Source organism: Toxorhynchites rutilus, chromosome 1 (assembly GCF_029784135.1).
Source record: "Toxorhynchites rutilus septentrionalis strain SRP chromosome 1, ASM2978413v1, whole genome shotgun sequence".
In the NCBI taxonomy this organism is placed as follows: Eukaryota; Metazoa; Arthropoda; class Insecta; order Diptera; family Culicidae; genus Toxorhynchites; species Toxorhynchites rutilus.
In genome coordinates, this window is record NC_073744.1 from 104,097,082 (window position 1) to 104,117,147 (window position 20,066).

The 20,066-nt window shown below is 42.8% G+C and overlaps 1 protein-coding gene across 5 annotated transcripts in view; it reads left to right on the forward strand.

Annotated features, from left to right (window-relative positions):
• Window positions 1-20,066, forward strand: part of LOC129773074 (coiled-coil domain-containing protein 186) — a 123,804-nt gene that overhangs the window by 48,148 nt on the left and 55,590 nt on the right. For 4 of the 5 annotated variants that reach the window (XR_008742666.1, XM_055776876.1, XM_055776657.1 and 1 more), the window contains exon 3: window positions 17,549-17,668. The exons of the other annotated variant lie outside the window; for it this stretch is intronic. Coding sequence is in view for 3 of the 4 variants with exons in the window: in XM_055776876.1 (XP_055632851.1) it covers window positions 17,549-17,668 (120 nt within the window). In the remaining variant the exon portion in view is untranslated. The remainder of the gene's footprint in view (window positions 1-17,548; window positions 17,669-20,066) is intronic. 5 annotated transcript variants of the gene reach the window in all.

Below are 20,066 nucleotides of genomic sequence, written 5' to 3' on the forward strand. Positions count from 1 at the left end.
TTTAGCTATTGCGTTTGCCACTCGCCACAGCTTTCACAGTTGGAAAATTTCTTCCCATCCAGCTTGTGACATGTTGTTCAGTAAATTACATTTAGTGCGACGTGCCGGAGAAACACTTTGCCACTCACTGAAACTAATTGTTGCCTTGATGAGCGCCGAACCGAAGCTGCTCTGTTCTTGATGCGGGTTTTCTGATTGTCGTGAGCAGCTTTGCAAGCCAACTCGAGCACTCCGACGGCCGAAACTCTATAATCGCTGTTAGGTATACTGGTGCTCCGGCACCAATCCGTTCGGCCTAGTTACCCTTGCGGAGCAATCAGTGAATGCGACCAACAGGGAACTGGAGACCTGCACGGTTCGAGTGAGACTTTGCCTTTCCCTTAACTTGTCCTCCTTTGTTACGTCCACGATGCCGATGCCGTACAACCACACGGGTTAACGGTTTGAAAGAAAATAAGATATTTTATTGGGGTCCGCGTGTTTTATACTCTAGCGGTACACACTCACAGGATAGAGACAAATCGGCAGACTAAGCCAAAGAGGCGAGTCCAACGAGACGAACGAATGAGCGTTAAAAGGGAGCGATGGCAAAAAAATACATCAACATACTGATTTTAACCTCCGACCGAGAAGGTCACGTTTCATTCAGCTCGGCAGTTTGGCGTTTTGGACAGCGGACTAGGACGTCTCCCCCTGGCGATTCCGAAGGAGTTAACTTTAATTATTTTTAAGTGGCAGCAGAAGGAGGGCGGGAAAAGGCAATAGCTCGTTTCGACCGTGGAGAGCGAGCGCTTACCGGCAAACCGGAAAAGCGCACGATTTTTACGGCGTCACTGACGCCACGCCCCCTTTTTCCGGGGAGTGTTGCCAATTATTTTGTAGTGATTGTAGTGATCTCTAGTTATAATTTAAAAGAAAAAAAAAGAAATAACACGCGCATACGGACAGTGATGTGACAGTAGGAAAAACAGTTTTAAAATAATTTTGAAAGTTTATTCGCGATAATTGGTGGTTTTGTGCTCTTGCTAAAAAAGTGCGAATTTCTGGACACATATCCCCAAGTGTAAAGACCCAACAAAATTTCTCAGTGTTTTCATCTGAAGATTAACCCACTTGTCGGCTATACCTAGGGGATAGCCTGACAACAGCATGGCTTCCAGTAGTTCCGGGCCTCCGGGATGCCGGGCTACAAATTTGTACGAGGGTAAACCTACCCAACGTACTGCTCCAAGATGGGCCGACCCACTGAACGGCAACCTACAGATCCTGTTACTACGTGCCACAGGAGAGAACGTGATCCCGGCTAACCCGTTCGTCGTGAGTAAGACGATCGCCAACGCTGTAGGAAAGAAGTACTACACAGCGCGACCGCAACGAGACGACAAGAAGAGGACGCAATATATCCTTACGACCAAGGACGAAGATATCATTGGTAAGCTCCTCTTAATCAACAAATTAATTGATGAAACCCCTATTGAAGTGATTTACCACCCAACCCTTAACCAACGCAAATGTGTTGTTACTTGCCGTGATGTCATGGACATCAAAGAATCCGAACTGGTGACAGAGCTTTCCGATCAAGGTGTGATCGATGTCAAGCGCATCACCAGAAAGGAGAACAATATTGTTGTGCCAACTGCCACTCTTATTTTGACGATTCGTGGAACTGTTGTTCCCGATTTCATTAATTTTGGATTTAATGCAATGCTTTAAGTGTTACAAATTTGGACATACTAGCAAACGATGCAAACGCGAGAACCCGCTTTGCCGAAATTGTGGACAGGAACATCCAGAACAAAAGGATGGAATTAAAACCTGCAACGCTTCAGCATTTTGCTTGAATTGCCAAGGGGACCATTCCTCTTCGAATAGGAAATGCCCCGTATGGCAAACCGAGAACAACATCACAAAAATCCGAATCGATTATGGTATCTCCTACAAAGAGGCGAAAGAAAAACACAACGGTCAAAATAATGGACCAACTTTTGCAAGTGTTCTGCAAGACAGACTCTCCAACTTGCAAAAGCCAACACCCAGCTGCAACTGCAAATGTAACTGCGCCTCGGCCGCTTCGGCCTCTTCTAGCCGCGAAAGCACTCCCCCAATTGACACTACAATCGATACTTCCATGACAGAGTCGACAACCGACAGCTCAACAACGGAATCCGAAAACGAATCAGTCATTTCAATGGACACTTCTGATGTTCCAAACAAAAATAAAAATAAAAGGAAAATGGCGAAAGGATCATCTTCAGATTCATATAAAAAATCCGAAGATGAAATCCAAACAAACAAGGACAAGAAAAGAACTAATAATGAACAAAGAACTACACCACCAACAAATAACAACACAACACCAACAGAAAACAACAACAACAACAACAACACACATCAAACAAAAAACAACAATAACAACAACAGCAACGCACATTCAACAAAAAACAATACAAACACAACAAACACTCCAAAGACTTCTACACCAAACAAAAACAACACCAATACCTCAAAGAAAGCTTCTCTTTCCAAGGGTAAAGGACCATCGAACTAATTCTCTTTGAATAGTTCAAACATACACACAATTAAGACTTAGGAATTAGAGTTAAAAACACCAACACATTCACTCCAACACAGAAATTCGGGATACAATGGAACATCAGAAGTATCCGACGAAATATTCTAGAATTGAAAATGCTTATTTCAAACTCTAATCCCACAGTCATAGCCCTTCAAGAAACTATGACACCAAACAATTTCAATAAACACTTCATCTCAAAATATATCACATATTTCAAAGAGGGTCCCAACCCCTCAAAAAACGGAGTTGCAATCGCAATCAAAGATGGCACTCCACATGATCTTCTTCCCATTACCACTGATCTTCAGGCAGTGGTAGTGCGCATTAAACACCCCTTTCCAATCACCGTCGTTAGCATCTACATCACTAATGATTCCAATCCGAACACTCTACGCGGCCAACTGGACCACCTGTTCGCCCAACTTCCCGCCCCAATCATGCTTATGGGTGATTTCAACGCCCACTCATACGCCTGGGGAGGTGCATACCTCGATCGAAACGGATCCATCATTGAGGATTTCATATCCGACCATTCTCTTCTTCTTCTTAACAACGGCCAACACACCAGAACCCATTATTCTGGTACTACTTCAGCCATCGATCTCACTATAGTATCAGACAAACTATCTTCAAAACTTTCTTGGAACATCCACGATGATACTTGCGGAAGCGATCATTTTCCAATCTTCACTTCCTTCGGCCAAACTTCTCCAGAGTTTTCAACAAGGCCAAGATGGAGATTTGAATACGCTGACTGGGCTGGCTATCAGTTTGACATTGAAAACCGCCTTTCCGCTAAACGAGATTGGACAGCCGAGGAATTCTCCAAAGTTGTCCTAGAAGTTGCAATGGTGCACATCCCCAGAACCAGTGGCATCCCTGGCAGGAAATGTGTCCCATGGTGGTCGCCTGAGCTGAAGGCAGCGATCAAAGGTCGACGTAAGGCCCTACGCAAATTAAGAAAGGCCCATCCGGACAGCCCACTGAGACCCACTCTGCTTGCAGAGTTCCAAAGGGCTCGCAAAGAAGCTAAGACTGCTATCAACACAGCCAAGCACAACAGTTGGGTTAAATTCGTCAGCGAAATTAATCCCAACGCGTCAACAAAGGAGTTATGGAGTAAGATTGGCAGGCTTCATGGAAAGAAAAGAAGCAAAGAATATAATCTTCTAATTAACGGTCAATACACCAATGACCGGAAAATCATCGCCGAGGCGTTTTGAGATTTCTTTGCATCCGCCTCCTCCAATCAAAACTACGACCAAACCTTTCTAACCCACAAAACGGAATGCGAAAGATTTCCCATCGATTTTCATACCGATGTGGAATTTGACTTCAACAAAAACCTCTCCCTCAAAGAGCTCGATTGGATACTGAACAAAGTCAAACAAGGATCCACAGGACCTGATGACATCAGCTACCCTATGCTTAAGAATCTACCCCATCTCGGGAAAAAAGCACTTCTGAAGCTCCTCAACAAAGTCTGGGACAGAGGAACCCTCCCCAGTTGCTGGAAAGAGGGTTTAATGATCTGTATCCCGAAACCAGACATGAACAATCATCTTCTTGACAATTTCCGCCCCATCACTCTCCTAAGTTGTGTTGGGAAAGTCTTGGAAAAAATGATCAATCGACGCTTAACGACTTTTCTAGAGTCAAATAAGCTGATTGATCCCAGACAATTCGCCTTCCGTGCGGGAAAAGGTACAGAAGATTGCCTTGTAGCAATCGAAAAAATCCTAGACGACGCAACTGAAAAATTACACCACATTGATATTGTTTCCCTGGATTTATCCAAGGCCTTCGATCGGGCATGGAGGTACCCAGTGCTGAAAAGCCTTTTCGACTGGGGGATTCGTGGGAGATTAGGTCTCTTCGTTAAAAGTTTTCTAGAAAACCGGTCTTTCAAAACCGTTATTAACAACCACCAATCTTCTCTAAAAATCCCAGAAAACGGCTTCCCACAAGGCTCAGCACTTTCACCAACCCTCTTCAACATTGCCATGCAATCTCTATTCGAGATTATCCCGGACCATATAAAGATCATAGTCTATGCAGATGACATCACTCTTATCTCTACGAGCTGCTTCGGCTTAATTCAGAGAAAGAGGCTTCAAAAAACCTTAGACTCCATCCAAAACTGGGCTCTAAAAACAGGTTTTAAAATTTCCCCGGAGAAATCCAAACACATATATATCGGAAAAGCTCTCAGAAGGAGAACCTATCTTCAGCTCAACAAAATCCCGATCCCTACAATGAGGACATTGAAAATACTAGGGGTTACTTTCGACAAGAAACTCAACTTCCTATCACATTCCCAAAAGACCAAAATAGCCACCAGAAAGAAATTGAACATCATCAAGGCTATCGCAGGCAACCTAGCCTCTGGCCATAGAAAGACGCTGCTAAATGTTGTAAATGTTTGGTTGGTCCCACAAATCCTTTACGGAATAGGCACCTTCAGCCGTGGAGGGGACAGGGTGTTAAACACCATTCAACCAATTTACAATAAAGCAATTCGGCTCGCAATTGGCGCTTTTCCCACCAGTCCTACTCTTGCTGTAATGGCAGAAAGTGGGCAACTTCCCTTCACCCACCTGGTAACAAAAGCCATCACTAATAAAGCCATCCGTCACTTGTCACTCCCCGAAAGCGACCACAATGTCCCATTAATACATAGGACCAAAACATGGTTCAAAAATCTCATGAACAAAGATCTTCCCGATATATGTAAACGTTCATCTGCGACGGGAAGAAATTGGAACGTCAAACCGCCGAACATTAACCTTGAACTTCTCAAGGCAGTTCGGGCGGGAGACCCTTCTCCAAAAGTCAAAGCCTGCTTCAATAACCTCGTTGCATCCAATTTTCAAATTAATCACCAGGTATACACAGATGGTTCAGTCAGTGCCGATGGAGTTGGATGTGGAATCTTTGAGAGTAGATACACTGGTAGCTTTTCTCTTCCACCGCAATGCTCCATCTTCAGTGCGGAAGCTTTCGCACTTTTAATAGCTACCCAAGAATGCACCCATGATTTCCTTCCTACCACAATATTCTCCGACTCAGCTAGCTGTCTCCACGATCTTCTGAGTGGAAACAGCAAACACCCATGGATTAAGCAAACAGAAGAGGCTGCTTCAAATAAAAACATCTCCTTCTGCTGGGTTCCTGGTCACTCAGGAATACGCGGAAACACAGCCGCCGACATACTGGCCGGCAAGGGCAGCAAAATAGAACCCCCAGACATGCCCTGTCCTCCATCTGACATTGTCCGCTGGGTAAAACAGCAAGTCGTGAAAGTTGGGACATAGGTTGGATAAACAGCCGTCCCACTCATCTTCATAAAATTAAAAATTCCACTCTCCCTTGGGAGGACCGTCTCAATAGTAGGGAAAGGCAAGTCCTTACCCGTCTTCGAATTGGGCACACTAACTTCACCCACTCACACTTGTTCTGCAGAGCCGAAAAACCCCAATGTGCTTGCAACGAAGCTCCGGTTTCCGTTAGCCATCTTTTACTTGAATGTCAACATACCAAAGATGCTCGAGTCCGACACAACATAGGTCAAAGTCTCCGAGATATCCTCAGTAGAGACGAGACCCAAGAAACCAATTTAATTGCGTTTCTGAAAGAAACCGACTTCTTTGGTAAAATCTAAATCGAAATACTAAATACCTTGGAAATTGCTTATTAAAGTTCGCCACTTCACAGTCATGTATGCGTGTTTATGTGTGTATACACATGTATGTACGGGTCGGAAGGAAGGAATTCATACATGTATATACACGCATTCAATAATAATAAATAACAAATAATATAATATATACTTCCATACCCACATCTATCTTCTATCCATTACATTATACTTTAATCAACTTCCTATTCCTACAGCCACACTCACCAAGGAGGATAAATTCATTAAATAAACCTCTCCATTTTTCAGCTCTACTATATACCATTAAATTCAAAACCACTATATTTCATTATCTATTCAAACTGTATTTCATTTTTTCAAACTGTATTTCATGTATTTCATCAATGTGGGGTCATAATTTGGATCTCTATGTTTACAAAAATGTCCAACTAAATAAGACGCATTACATGTCCCTCCAATTAGCTAAATGTCGAACTAATTGTAAATTATTGTACTTTTAAGCAAACAATTTAAGAATTGGTGAAAATTGAATAATCTGGAAAGTTCCCAACTATCAATAAGTTCAGAACAACTGCCAAATTCACATACTCATCAGATCCTGGCAAACAAATTATGAAAAAATCAATTTGTGTTTTATTATTATTCTGGATAATGTTTTAGAAAGCATTTAACTGTATTTCCTAAACTCTTTTTTGGAAGGTTTAATGGCCCTGAAAAGCGCCTTGTTTTCTGGAATGGTTCCAATTTAGAAAACTTTGTACTCGTGGTTTTGAAAAAAAAACCTATTCGAACGCCCTCGATGCCGCCTTGTTCTGGATTTGCCACCAAAGCAGTTTGTATAAAGAACAAACTTTTTTCTTCTGCTACCTGATGCCGTTTTGCGATTACGTTTGCCACTCGCCACTCGCTGCAACTGCCTGTTGTCTTGATGTCCACCGAACCGAATGTGTTCTGTTCCGAATGCGGGTTTTCTTATCGTCGCGAGCAGCTTTGCCAGCTAACTCGATCACTTCGGCGGCCGAAACTATATAACGCCGGCTAGGTGGACTGGTGCACTGGTACTAACGCGCTCGGCCTAGCTACCCTTGCGGGGAACTCCAGATCAACACGGTTCGAGCGGGATTTTGCCTTTCCCTTCACTTTTCCTCCTTTACCATGTCCAGACATGGCTGCTTGGGTTGGTTTGTTGATGTGTTGTGATGCGAACCGATGTGGTGTACGGTTTGGATGAGAATGATCCTTACTGCAGCGGAGCGGGGATTTTTAAGCTGACTGGCTGGCTCGATAATTACGCATGTGTGAGACTGCGACCAATGTTTCGTTCATTTTTGACGTAGGACTACGTCTTTCATTTCTATACCGGGGTGTAAAATCAAAGTTTCGAAAACGAAAGCGTTACGCCGGAGACCGAGATTTTGAGCGTTAATAGCTCCTAAACAACTGAACGAAATGGTATGATAAACACTTCATTCGAAAGATAATATGTCTACGCGTTCTATACTTGTTACTTTTTGATCCAAAAACTTGTTTCAATAGTCTTAAAATTGCTTTCAAAACAGGCTATTGAAATCACCAATCGGTATATAAGCGAGCGCCGCTCGGAAATCCACTCAGTTCTAATTGAACAGCGATTGGAGCATGTTGTCGCTGTTGTGGCGAAGCTCTTCGTTTATCATGAAAGCGCGGATGAACGGTGTCACCAAGAGCCTGTTTGTGCACCCTAGGCCAGAAGGGAATCCATCAGGAGGAGAATGATGCCACAAACGGTTCCCCGGGAAGACATCGCTACACACACATACACGCGCGGAATTCTTTCCGTTTGGATGCCATTCAGCATTGAGAAAGTTCCGGAAAGATCTAATCATTTCTGGAAAATAATCTGCCAGTTCCTCTGGGAATTTAAAAATACATTCATGTGAAAGAGTTTATTTGAATGTTTTCTATCCATGTAACACTGTGAATACATTTGGTTTTGTGATTTTTCAATCAATCGCAATTAACAGGATAGCTTCAGAAGATTATTCTTCCCCATCAGTAGGATATTTCCGTATCCAATATTGTATGCGCCCGCAATCGATTATTGCTCAGTCGCCGAAAGTTCCGAGCTCAGAGAGTTCATGCCTTCCAAATTGCCATCGTAAACCACATCTTCTCTCGATTCAATCACACACAAAAAGCATACTTAAGCGTTATTTTGGTGGTGAGATGCATTCATTTTTCGTGAGGACATCGACAAGACAACATCGTTGCTGAGGGTGCTGGACGGCGAAGGATCGAGATCTGCCCTGAAACGCAAGCAGTTTGTTTGAAACTGTAAGGGAGCACAGGGAAGCCGATCCTTCAGGAGAAGAGAAGGTGACCATCGGAGCAGCCGCTACACACATACATACACGCACGGAACTCTTTCCTTTTGGATGCCATTCAGCATCGAGAAAGATCCGGAAAATAATCTTCCAGTTCCTCTGGGAATTTAAAAATACATTCATGTGAAAGAGTTTATTTTAATGTTTTCTATCCACGTAACACTGTGACCAAATATGTTTCAATCAAGTGCTATTAACAGGTGGTTATCGAATTAGCATTAACCACTGGTGGGCTTCCAGTATCGAGGAAAATGTGGAAATATCTAATCGTTGCTGGAAAATAATCTGCCAGTTCCCCTTGGAATTGAAAAATGACATTCAAGCGAAAGAGTTTATTTTAATGTTTTCTATCTATAAAATATCCATATAATACATTTGGGTTTGTAATTTGTCAATCAAGTACAGTTAGCAGGAAAGCTTCAGAAGATTATTCTTCAGAACAAGGTTTTTCGTATCCTATATTGGATGCATAAAACCTTGTGCTTCCAACGTAACGCTCTCGTTTTCGAAGTCCCCCAAATATTCATTTATTCATTCATTCAGAATGGATTTAGATTCAACTTCAAACAAATGATCTCTAAATCAACGATAGTCCTACATCACCCTTGCGGTTATACCATAGATATAACCCACTTCCTGTTTTTTCTTTTTCCTTTCCAATCGTGCTTCATTCTATTTCGCTGCTGCTCTGGTTGCCCGTTTTGGTCGGTACGATTTGAGGAGCACAAAATGGACCAATAAAAAATGGGCACATAGTGCATTTTGACAATGCTTGATATTTCACAATTATTCAATTATTTATCTCAAGAAAAATGAAATGTTATTCGTTATGATAGATGCGTAGATATATTTCCTATCAATTGATGCAAAAACTTTTGCGATCTATTGAGAAATGCTCGAGTTATAAGCGTTCCAAATCTTGCATTTTTTCCTACTTGTTCAGTGCCTAGATTTCCATTTCACCCCCTATATCTTCCGGTTAGACGTAGTCCTACGTCAAAAGTTGTCAGCAATTCGGATCGAATTGTTTGTCAGGGATTCTGCGGAAATTCGTTTCATGTGATCTGTGCTAAAGTAGACTTTCCTCTGCTAGATCACATAGGGCAGTACGCGAATAACGTTTTCTGGATGTGTGACAATTGTTCGGAGTTGTTCACCAATGGCACATTCCGGAACATCATGACCAACAAAATTAGCGGTACTACTGAATCAGAAGCGTTTTCATCTCTGAAAAATGAAGTTGCAAAGCTGAGTGACGCGGTGTCAACTTTATCGGCAAAAGTCAGCGCGCAAGCACCATCAGCTGAAAGTATCTCAAGTCCGTGGATTAATTCTAAGCGATCGATTACAACAAATGCATCGAAACGTAGACGTGAGGATAGTGGTAGCCCTATCAGTACTCCTTCGAAGCCGACGAGGGTTTGTGGAACTAGGCCTATGAATCAACACCTCAAAACCATACAACTGATCGACAATTTGGTCTGGATCTATCTGTCTGCTTTTGATCCGCAAACAACTGAGAATGAAATTGTATCGCTGGTACGTGAATGCCTCGAACTGGAACCAAATTCAGAGGTTAAAGTTGTGAAACTTGTCCCGAAAGGGGCAGACTTAGGCAGCATGAATTTCATCTCTTTCAAAGTTGGTATACATGTTCAGTTCAAGAACAAAGCTCTTTCCCGCGAATCGTGGCCAGAAAATGTATTTTTCCGTGAATTTGTTGACCGCTCAAAAAACCAGGACAAGGTTGTAACGTTCAACCAGGCGACAAGTGGAAGAAATCTACCCCCGCCTGGTTTCGAATCGGCAGTTCAGATGGAAGCTTAAGTTCACTGACCATCAAGCCTCCTTCACCGCCCTTCGAAAACAACACCACCTTTGGTTTATCATCACTAGGACGCACTACCTGCAGCAATATGGAAGCCCTAAATCCCCTCGACTCAGTCGCGCTAATTACAGTCAACGCTCACCTTAGACGTCCTGGTCCTGCGGTCGAGAGTGGATGCAGGGTCTTCCAAACTTCTTCACCAGGCAAGTATGCTTTTTGTGATCGCTCGTACCTGCCTCACTCCGTACAAACTTCCAGCCAATGTACGTCTACATGGGCCGATCAGCTTGAAGGATTGCAGCCTCCTACAATTGTCGAATCATCTTCGCCAGAACGCGGTACCCTTGAACCAGCCGCGCCAATTGCAGCCAGCGCTCTTCTTGATGTGCGCAATGAGGTCGCCGATGTTTCTGGTGTCATAGCTGCCCGAGCACCGCAATACACGCATCAAACGAGTAATGAGCTTTTACCACTGGGACGCACGAACAACGGCATCATGGAAGCCCCTAACCCGTCCAACTCAGTCGAGCCCTGCAGCCAGCGTCAGTACAGCCGTCCCGGTCCTGCTGTTGAGTCTGGGGAAGGGGTCTTCCAACGTGCCACTCTAGGCGAGTATACTTTTATTGAATCCCATTCGCGACCTGACCTGCCTTTGGTTTCTAGCGTGGACGGCTGTGCCATTTGGTTATACTACCAGAACGTACGCGGCCTGAGGACGAAAATTGATGATCTCTATGTGGCAGTAAGCGATTGCAATTACGACGTCATTATGTTGACTGAAACCGGACTTGACGATAGCATCAACTCCCTGCAGCTGTTTGGAGTTGAGTTCAATGTTTTTCGCTTCGACCGAAGCCCTTCCAACAGTGATAAGTCTAGATTTGGTGGAGTTCTCATCGCTGTAGCTAGTCGCTTCACTGCTGTAGCAGTTCATACGAGCAACGGAGGTTCTTTGGAACAAATTTGTGTCGCTACTACAATACGTGGAAAAAGGTTGTTACTTTGCGTAGTATACATTCCACCCGACCGAAGCCGCGACGTAGGGGTTTATGATTCTCATCTGGCTTCCGTGCGTGAGCTGTGTGATCGAGCGTCCTCTGATGACACAGTTTTAGTATGTGGTGATTTCAATCAGCCCCATATTGCGTGGGAACCGCATGCCGATTCAGTTGTTAATCTGAACCCCTCTTTGACCTCTACGGCGAGTGCTGTTCTAGTGGATGGAGTCTCCTTTCTCGGTCTTCAGCAGAATAACTTCATTCGCAATTCTCGGGGCCGTACACTTGATCTGGTTTTTTGCGCAGCCGACATCAACATAACTATCTCCGAATCCGTTTCGCCGCTGCTAGCGGTGGATCTGCACCATCCTCCGTTAGTGCTGTCTTTATCGGCTAAAGGTGGATCTCTGTCGACTGCTGAGGATCTAAGCAAAAGCGAACGACCGCTGAATTACGCTAAAATCGATTTCGCTGCACTTAATGAGTTTTTGAATAGCTACAGTTGGAGTGCCCTTGGCCAGGACGTTAATGGCATGGCGACACGTTTTTGCGAAATCGTTTGTAGCTGGCTCTTAACAAATACTCCACGGAAAAAACCTTTGATATCACCAGCATGGAGCACTCCACTTCTTCGCCTCTTACGGCGCAACAAAAATTCTTGTCAACGCAAACTGCGACGTCGACGAACTGCTGAAACTAAGCATAACTTTCAACTTGCGAGCAATGCATACCGCAGCCTTAACGCCTCTCTTTATAAATCGTACGTGCTTCGTGTGCAAACAAACTTACGTAGGAATCCAAGGAGTTTCTGGAATTTTGTCAATTCGAAGCGTAAAACTACAGACATCCCATCTAAGATGTGTTTGGGTGATTCGGAGTCGTCGTCTGTCCCGGAAACATGTGATTTGTTTTCTAAACATTTTGCTTCAGTGTTTGTCGCTGATGCAGCCACCTCATCTGAAGCCGAGAGGGCTGCTGCTAACGTTCCAGAGTATCCAATAGACTTGCGGTCATTCGTTGTTACTCCCCAGATGGTAGAGAAGTCCGTAAAAAAGTTGAAACGTTCTACAATTCCTGGCCCATATGGAATTCCAGCAATAGTTTTCTGTCGCTGTGCTTCAGCTTTGGCGTTACCACTCTCCCGCATATACACAGTTTCGCTGGATCAAGGAGTCTTTCCAGATGTATGGAAGCACTCATTTGTGTTTCCCGTCTTCAAAAAAGGAGACAAGTGTAACGTGAGCAACTATCGCGGGATAACCAGCTTATCTGCCGCCTCTAAGCTATTTGAGATGATTGTGAACGATGTTGTCTTCTTCGAAGTTAAGAGCTATATCTCACCAGTACAACATGGTTTTATGCCAGGACGCTCGGTAAGCACCAATCTTCTCGAGTTCTCATCATTCTGTGTCAACCGCCTAGAAGAACGTGCTCAGGTTGATGCTATTTATACCGACATAAAAGCCGCTTTCGACCGAATTGACCACCGCATCCTGCTGAGAAAGCTATCCCGGCTTGGTGCTTCTGATGGATTCATCAACTGGATGAGGTCATATCTTTCTGGAAGAACGCTCCGTGTTAAGCTCCAATATCACATTTCGTCTCCGTTTGCTGTTTGTTCGGGAGTTCCACAAGGCAGTAATCTAGGGCCACTGCTGTTCGCGATATTCTACAATGATGTGTCCCTTATTTTAGCATCCGGCTGTGTGTCGATCTATGCAGACGACTTGAAGATTTATTTAGCTATCAGAACCCTTGAGGATTGCCGTCGACTACAGAGCTTGCTTGACCAGTTCGTCAGTTGGTGCCAATTGAATAAACTTACCATAAGCATCGCCAAGTGTGTGATCATGAGCTTTCACCGAAAAAAACAGCCAATTATATTCAACTACACGATCGACGATTTGATTTTAGAGAGAGTCAGTCAGGTTAACGACTTGGGCGTTGTTCTCGATCATAAGCTAACTTTCGACGCACATCGATCTGCATTGATCACTAAGGCTAATCGTCAGCTTGGATTCATATCGAGAATCTCTAGGGACTTCACTGATCCCTATTGCCTAAAATCGCTGTACTGTTCTCTTGTTCGGCCGATTCTAGAGACTGCATCGGTAGTATGGATCCCTTACCAGCATATGTAGAGTATCAGGATTGAGCGGATACAAAAATGTTTTATTCGAAGAGCGCTCAGGCATTTGCCTTGGCGTGATCCCCGGAACCTACCGCCATATGTAGCCAGATGTCGCTTGCTGAATCTGGATGCACTTGAGAGACGAAGGCGTATTCAACAAGCTACTTTCATTGTCAAGCTTCTTTGTGGTGAAATTGATGCGCCTCACCTGCTCGAGATGGTAAACTTTCGTGCTCCCAGCAGAATTCTACGATCCTCGTATTTGCTGCAACCGCTTCCACATCGATCATCGTTTGGACAACATGAGCCGATCTCGGGAATGATTCGTACGTTCTCGTCAGTAGAGCAGTTTTTTGCTTTTGGAGAACCATCACTACGCTTCAAAAACAGAATTGTGAAATCCGATGCGTTCAATGGTGTGTTTTAATGTTTTAGTTTTAAGTTTAAATTCATTAAGACTATGTCAGATGAGTTTTGACGTAGGACTACGTCTTTCATTTCTATACCGGGGTGTAAAATCAAAGTTTCGAAAACGAAAGCGTTACGCCGGAGACCGAGATTTTGAGCGTTAATAGCTCCTAAACAACTGAACGAAATGGTATGATAAACACTTCATTCGAAAGATAAAATGTCTACGCGTTCTATACTTGTTACTTTCTGATCCAAAAACCTGTTTCAATAGTCTTAAAATTGCTTTCAAAACAGGCTATTGGAGTCACCAATCGGTATATAAGCGAGCGCCGCTCGGAAATCCACTCAGTTATAATTGAACAGCGATTGGAGCATGTTGTCGCTGTTGTGGTGAAGCTCTTCGTTTATCATGAAAGCGCGGATGAACGGTGTCACCAAGAGCCTGTTTGTGCACCTTAGGTCAGAAGGGAATCCATCAGGAGGAGAGTGATGCCACAAACGGTTCCCCGGGAAGATCTCGAAGCAGCCGCTACATACACACACACATATACACGCGCGGAATTCTTTCCGTTTGGATGCCATTCAGCATCGAGAAAGATCCGGAAAATAATCGGCCAGTTCCTCTGGGAATTTAAAAATACATTCATGTGAAAGAGTTTATTTGAATGTTTTCTATCCATGTAACACTGTGACCAAATATGTTTCAATCAAGTGCTATTAACAGATGGTTATCGAGTTAGCATTAACCACTGGTGGGCTTCCAGTATCGAGGAAAATGTGGAAATATCTAATCGTTACTGAAAATAATCTGCCAGTTCCTCTGGGAATTTCAAATTACATTCATGTGAAAAAGTTTATTTTAATGTTTTCTATCCATGTAACACTGTGACCAAATACATTTGGTTTTGTGATTTTTCAAGCAATCGCAATTAACAGGATAGCTTCTGAAGATTATTCTTCCCCATCAGTAGGATATTTCCGTATCCAATATTGGATGCATAAAACCTTGTGCCTCCAACGTAACGCTCTCGTTTTCGAAGTCCCCCAAATATTTATTCATTCAGAATGAATTCAGATTCAACTTCAAACAAATGATCTCTAAATCAACGATAGTCCTACGTCACCCTTGCGGTTATACCATAGATATAACCCACTTCCTGTTTTTTTTATCCAAACAACAATATTCTGTTTACTCTCCTGAAAGTACCAGGGATATCTCATGGATTGAAATGCATTTGCCACCAATGACAGTTACTCGACATGACGTACTTGGCGTGCTAAAAGGTCTCGATGCTAGCAAAGGGGCTGGTGCTGATGGTCTACCGCCGTCCTTCTTCAAAGAATGTGCTGATTCTTTAGCTTTCCCTATCGCCAGGCTATTCAACCGATCACTACAGAGCAACATTTTTCCTGATGCGTGGAAAGTTGACGCTATAGTCCCGATACACAAATCCGGGAGCATCAACAAAGTTGAGAACTATCGCGGTATTTACATTTTGTGCTGCATTGGGAAAATTTTCGAGAGGATTATCCATGGAGTACTGCTGAGAAATTCGCAGATACTTATAAGCGAATACCAGCACGGATTTATCAAGAAGCGCTCCACGACATGTAACCTGATGAGTTATACATATGAAGTGAACAAAGTCATAGAAAAAAGCGGCCAAGTCGATTCCATCTACGTTGACTTCTCAAAAGCTTTCGATAGAGTTCCACATGAGCTGATGGTCAACAAGATGTCTCGAATGGGCTTCCCTTCATGGGTGACTGAATGAATCCGATCATATCTTACTGATCGTAGAGCTTACGTTAAACTCGGTTCAACCCATTCTAAGGAATTTGCGATAACTTCCGGCGTGCCACATATTGGGACCTCTTCTCTTTGTTCTGTTTGTGAATGACCTGTGTCTACGATTGCGATCAAAGTTGCTGCTGTTTGCAGATGATCTGAAGATATACCGGACCATCACTTCAGCTCTCGGCTGTTGCGCCCTCCAAGCCGATATCAATGAACTGCAGCGCTGGTGTTCTAATAATGGTATGGAAATAAATATTGCGAAGACGAAAATAATCTCCTTCACACGTAGACAGTCGTTCATTCGCTTCGACTATAGTACAAACTCGGTCTCCCTTGAGCGTGTAAACTCTATTCGTGATCTTGGTGTGATAATTGATTGCAAGCTGCAGTTCAACGAGCACATAGCATGGACCACGGCCAAAGTGTTTACAGTTCTTGGATTTTTAAAACGTAGTACGCAGTTCTTCACCGATGTGTATGCTCTAAAGGCCTTGTACTGTTCGCTTGTGCGAAGCATACTGGAATATGCTGTCCCGGTGTGGGCTCCGTACCATGCAGTACAATGTATGAAAATTGAAAGAGTCAAAAAATGTTTCCTGCGCCACGCTCTACGCCAGCTACCGTGGAGGGACGGTTCCAGACTTCCGGAGTATACCGATCGTTGTAAACTAATCGACCTTGGAATACTTGCATCCAGACGAACTAAACTGCGACGACTGTTCGTGTTTGATCTGCTGACAGCTAACATAGACTGCCCGTCTCTACTTAAAAATGTCAACATAACTGTACCTCAACGTCGACTACGTAACCAGCTTTTTCTTTCGCTCCCTACGAGTAGAACGACGTATGGATACTACAATCTTTTTTATGCATGTTTGAGAGATTTCAATAATGTTAGTGCAGTGTTCGTATTCAATATAAATAAAGCTGTTTTTAATCTTAGACTTAAGAATATAGGTTAATATGTAGTCTGTACGGAAAAAATCGAAGACGAAATAAATAATAAATAAATAAATAAATCCATTTCTACCTGTTATTGATTTTTTCTATAGCTGCACAAAAAATAGAAAATTTTCAAGAAAAAATCTTGAAAATGTTTTTGTTAGGAAAACTTTTTTGCCTTAAATATGCACAAGTTGCGATGTATGGAAGAGTTGTAGGGCACATATTTATCTACAATTTATCTACCATTTCATCAAAATCTGAGATGACCATTTTGAGAAAATCGACTTTTAGTTTGATTTTTTCAGTGTACAATGTCAAAAAATGCTTTTTCAGTATTTTTTCTGAATATTATTTATTATGTTCCTCAAACTCTTCTATAGATCACTTTATGGTAAGACTTACCATTTTCGAGTAAAAAAAATATAAAAAAATTACCAAAAATATTTATCCCTTTCCATATGTTAGGTCTTCACGCCCAGAAAGTTTCATTAGGTTATCGTGTAAGGGGGCCCTTAATGTTTCTTGCTGCAAGCAGTAGAGCGTGTGTGAACGGTGAGAAGCTAGGATCACAGTCACATGGTGATTGGTGCATGGACATAGTAGCATAGTAGCGAATATGGTCAATTAAGGGCCCTGAATTTGGAGCTCAACCAATTATTTTACAAAGACCCTTTATGTCTTATAATATTTATTTATTTTGGATTTTTCGTATTTGGAATGAAACCTTCAACCATTTTGCCCCTATTGAGACATTGAAAACATATGAAGTTTATATTACTTTTTCGTCAAAATGACATTACAGCATGCTGTTTTTTTTACTAAAATAATAATTTTATTGTAGAATCAAGAACATAAGAACAGCCTTCAGGAAATCGAGAGATTGAAAAACGAATACTCTTCTTTGGAAGCAAAATGCAAATGGAGCACAGTGAAACTGAAACAGGAAATGGAAGCAAACAATGTAAGTTTCATAGTATAGTATGTTAGATTAAGCGACCGTAATAGAGATACCGAAATTCTTGTAATGCTCGTCAATTTGAATCCAAAGTAGCACAATACACAAAGCTGCTACAACAGAACATTATACAGTGATCGTTCGATAACTGGTCCTGGTTTAACTGGTCTGATTTTTAACTGGGGGAACGTTAACTGGTCCTTGGACCAGTTAAAAGCAGAATTTCGTAAACAATCGACGTCATATTCAAATGGAAGATTTGCTATGAGGGGCATTCGAATGTAATTTGAAATGTTTTGAAAATTGACATTATTTTCGAATGACAAAAACATTGGTTAAATTACAGTAAAATAATTTCCCCAAATTATATTTTACATCTGTTGTCGCACTGAATGCAAAACTTCCATTGGAAACCTTTTGTTTACCCAATTTCATGATTAACGTGTATCGAACAATTCATTGAAGTTCCCCTCGATTTTATTTAGCGTTTTACATGCCGGACCTGTTCAAACGCGAATGTCGATAACTGGTCTTCACTTTTCGCCCAGTTAACGAATGTTTACTGTATACAATGTTAGAACCAAGCTTCCAACCTTCAGTCCAAGTTCTGTGCTTGCACATACTGATTGTTTCTGTCATGGTTTACGTTGTAACGAGGCGTGCAGCGTCTTTGTCTTTCTGCCGGATGTGCGATAAATATAAATGCTTCCGATTGGAATAATTTTGTTTTTGTACAACTTTCACCCTTATACAGGGTTTTCCAACTTTAAATTCCGAAAGTAAATTGAAATAAAACACACTTAGAATTCGAATTTCGACATCATTCAAATGTCCAGGGCTCCCTCGCACACCTTGATCCGGAACAGGTAATTTTCGATGACTTTTCGGCACATATGGGGCGGTATCTCGGTCATAACTTCACGAATGTTGTCTTTCAAATGTTCAAGAGTTTGCGGAGAGTTGGCATAGACACGGTCTTTCGCATAACCCCAAAAAAAAAGTCTAGCGGGTTCAAATCGCATGATCTGGACGGCCAATTGGCATCACCAAAACGCGAAATTATACATCCCTCAAATTTCGTTCGCAATATTGCCATGCTCGGTCGTGTTGTGTGGCACGTGGCGCCGTCCTGCTGAAACCACATGTCATCCGTATCCATATCTTCAATTTGTGACAAAAAAAATCGGTTAACATGCGGCCATAGCGCTCACCATTCACAGTTACCGTCTCGCCGTCCTCATTTTCAAAGAAATACGGCCCGATGACTCCACCAGACCATAATGCGCACCAAACAGTGACTTTTGGCGGATGCAATGGCCTCTCAACAATCACGTGTGGATTTTCTGAGCCCCATATACGGAAATTTTGGGTGTTTACATAGCCACCGAGCTCGAAATGTGCCTCATCGCTGAAGAAAATTTGATGCGAAAATTCAGCATTTTGCTGCTGTTGTTCGTTCACCCAATCGACGTATGCCCGACGCATTCCATGGTCACCACGCTCTAATTTTTGTACCAGTTGGACTTTATATGGATGTAGGTGCAAGTCCAAATGCAAAATTCGCCACAATAATGTGTTTGACAAGCCCAATTGCTGAGCACGCCGTGGAATCGAAACATTCGGGTCATCCTTCACACTGGCAGCAACAGCAGCAATATTTTCGGCCGAACGCACATTACGATGATGCACAGGTTTCACAATATCCGCTACGGATCCAGTTTGTTCGAATTTAGGCACTACATTAGCGATTGTGTGCTCTGTAGGCCGTCCATGACGACCAAAATCCGTCCGTAATGCTCGAAAAACATTTGCCGGTTTTTCATCATTTTTATAGTATAATTTAACAAAATTAACACGTTGTGCGATGCTAAAACGATCCATATTGTAAAATGGCAGACATTCAACTAACGATATGACGCTTTGGTTGACAGCTATGTCAAACGGTTGCCAGCGCAGGGCTGTATACTTTCGGAAGCCCGAAATGGAAAACCCTGTATAAACAAATTAATTATGAAAGATAGCGATATCGAAAAAACTATTCTGAAAAATAGCAGAACTGGAAGTGAGTCTCAAGTGACGAAGGAAGCAGGTTTCTTTCAAACGTTCGCCGACGAATGAATCGTTGAGACATAAATAGCTAAAGTCTTTGAATAAGAAGCTCGTTTGACACGTGAAACTTCTTTGATTGTTCGCCGGATTCATCCACGATGTGCTCAATCTCGGCTGTGGAACCACACACGGCGTATCGAGTATCAAGGAGGGCGTCATCAGATAGGTACATACCCCACGAGAGTAGCTGTGACGGAGTGCGCGTCACGGTGGAGGGCACTACCTAATCGAACACCGTTAGGAAGAGAAATCCCGCGTGGATGACTGTGACGGGTTGCGCGTCAAGTTGGAGGGC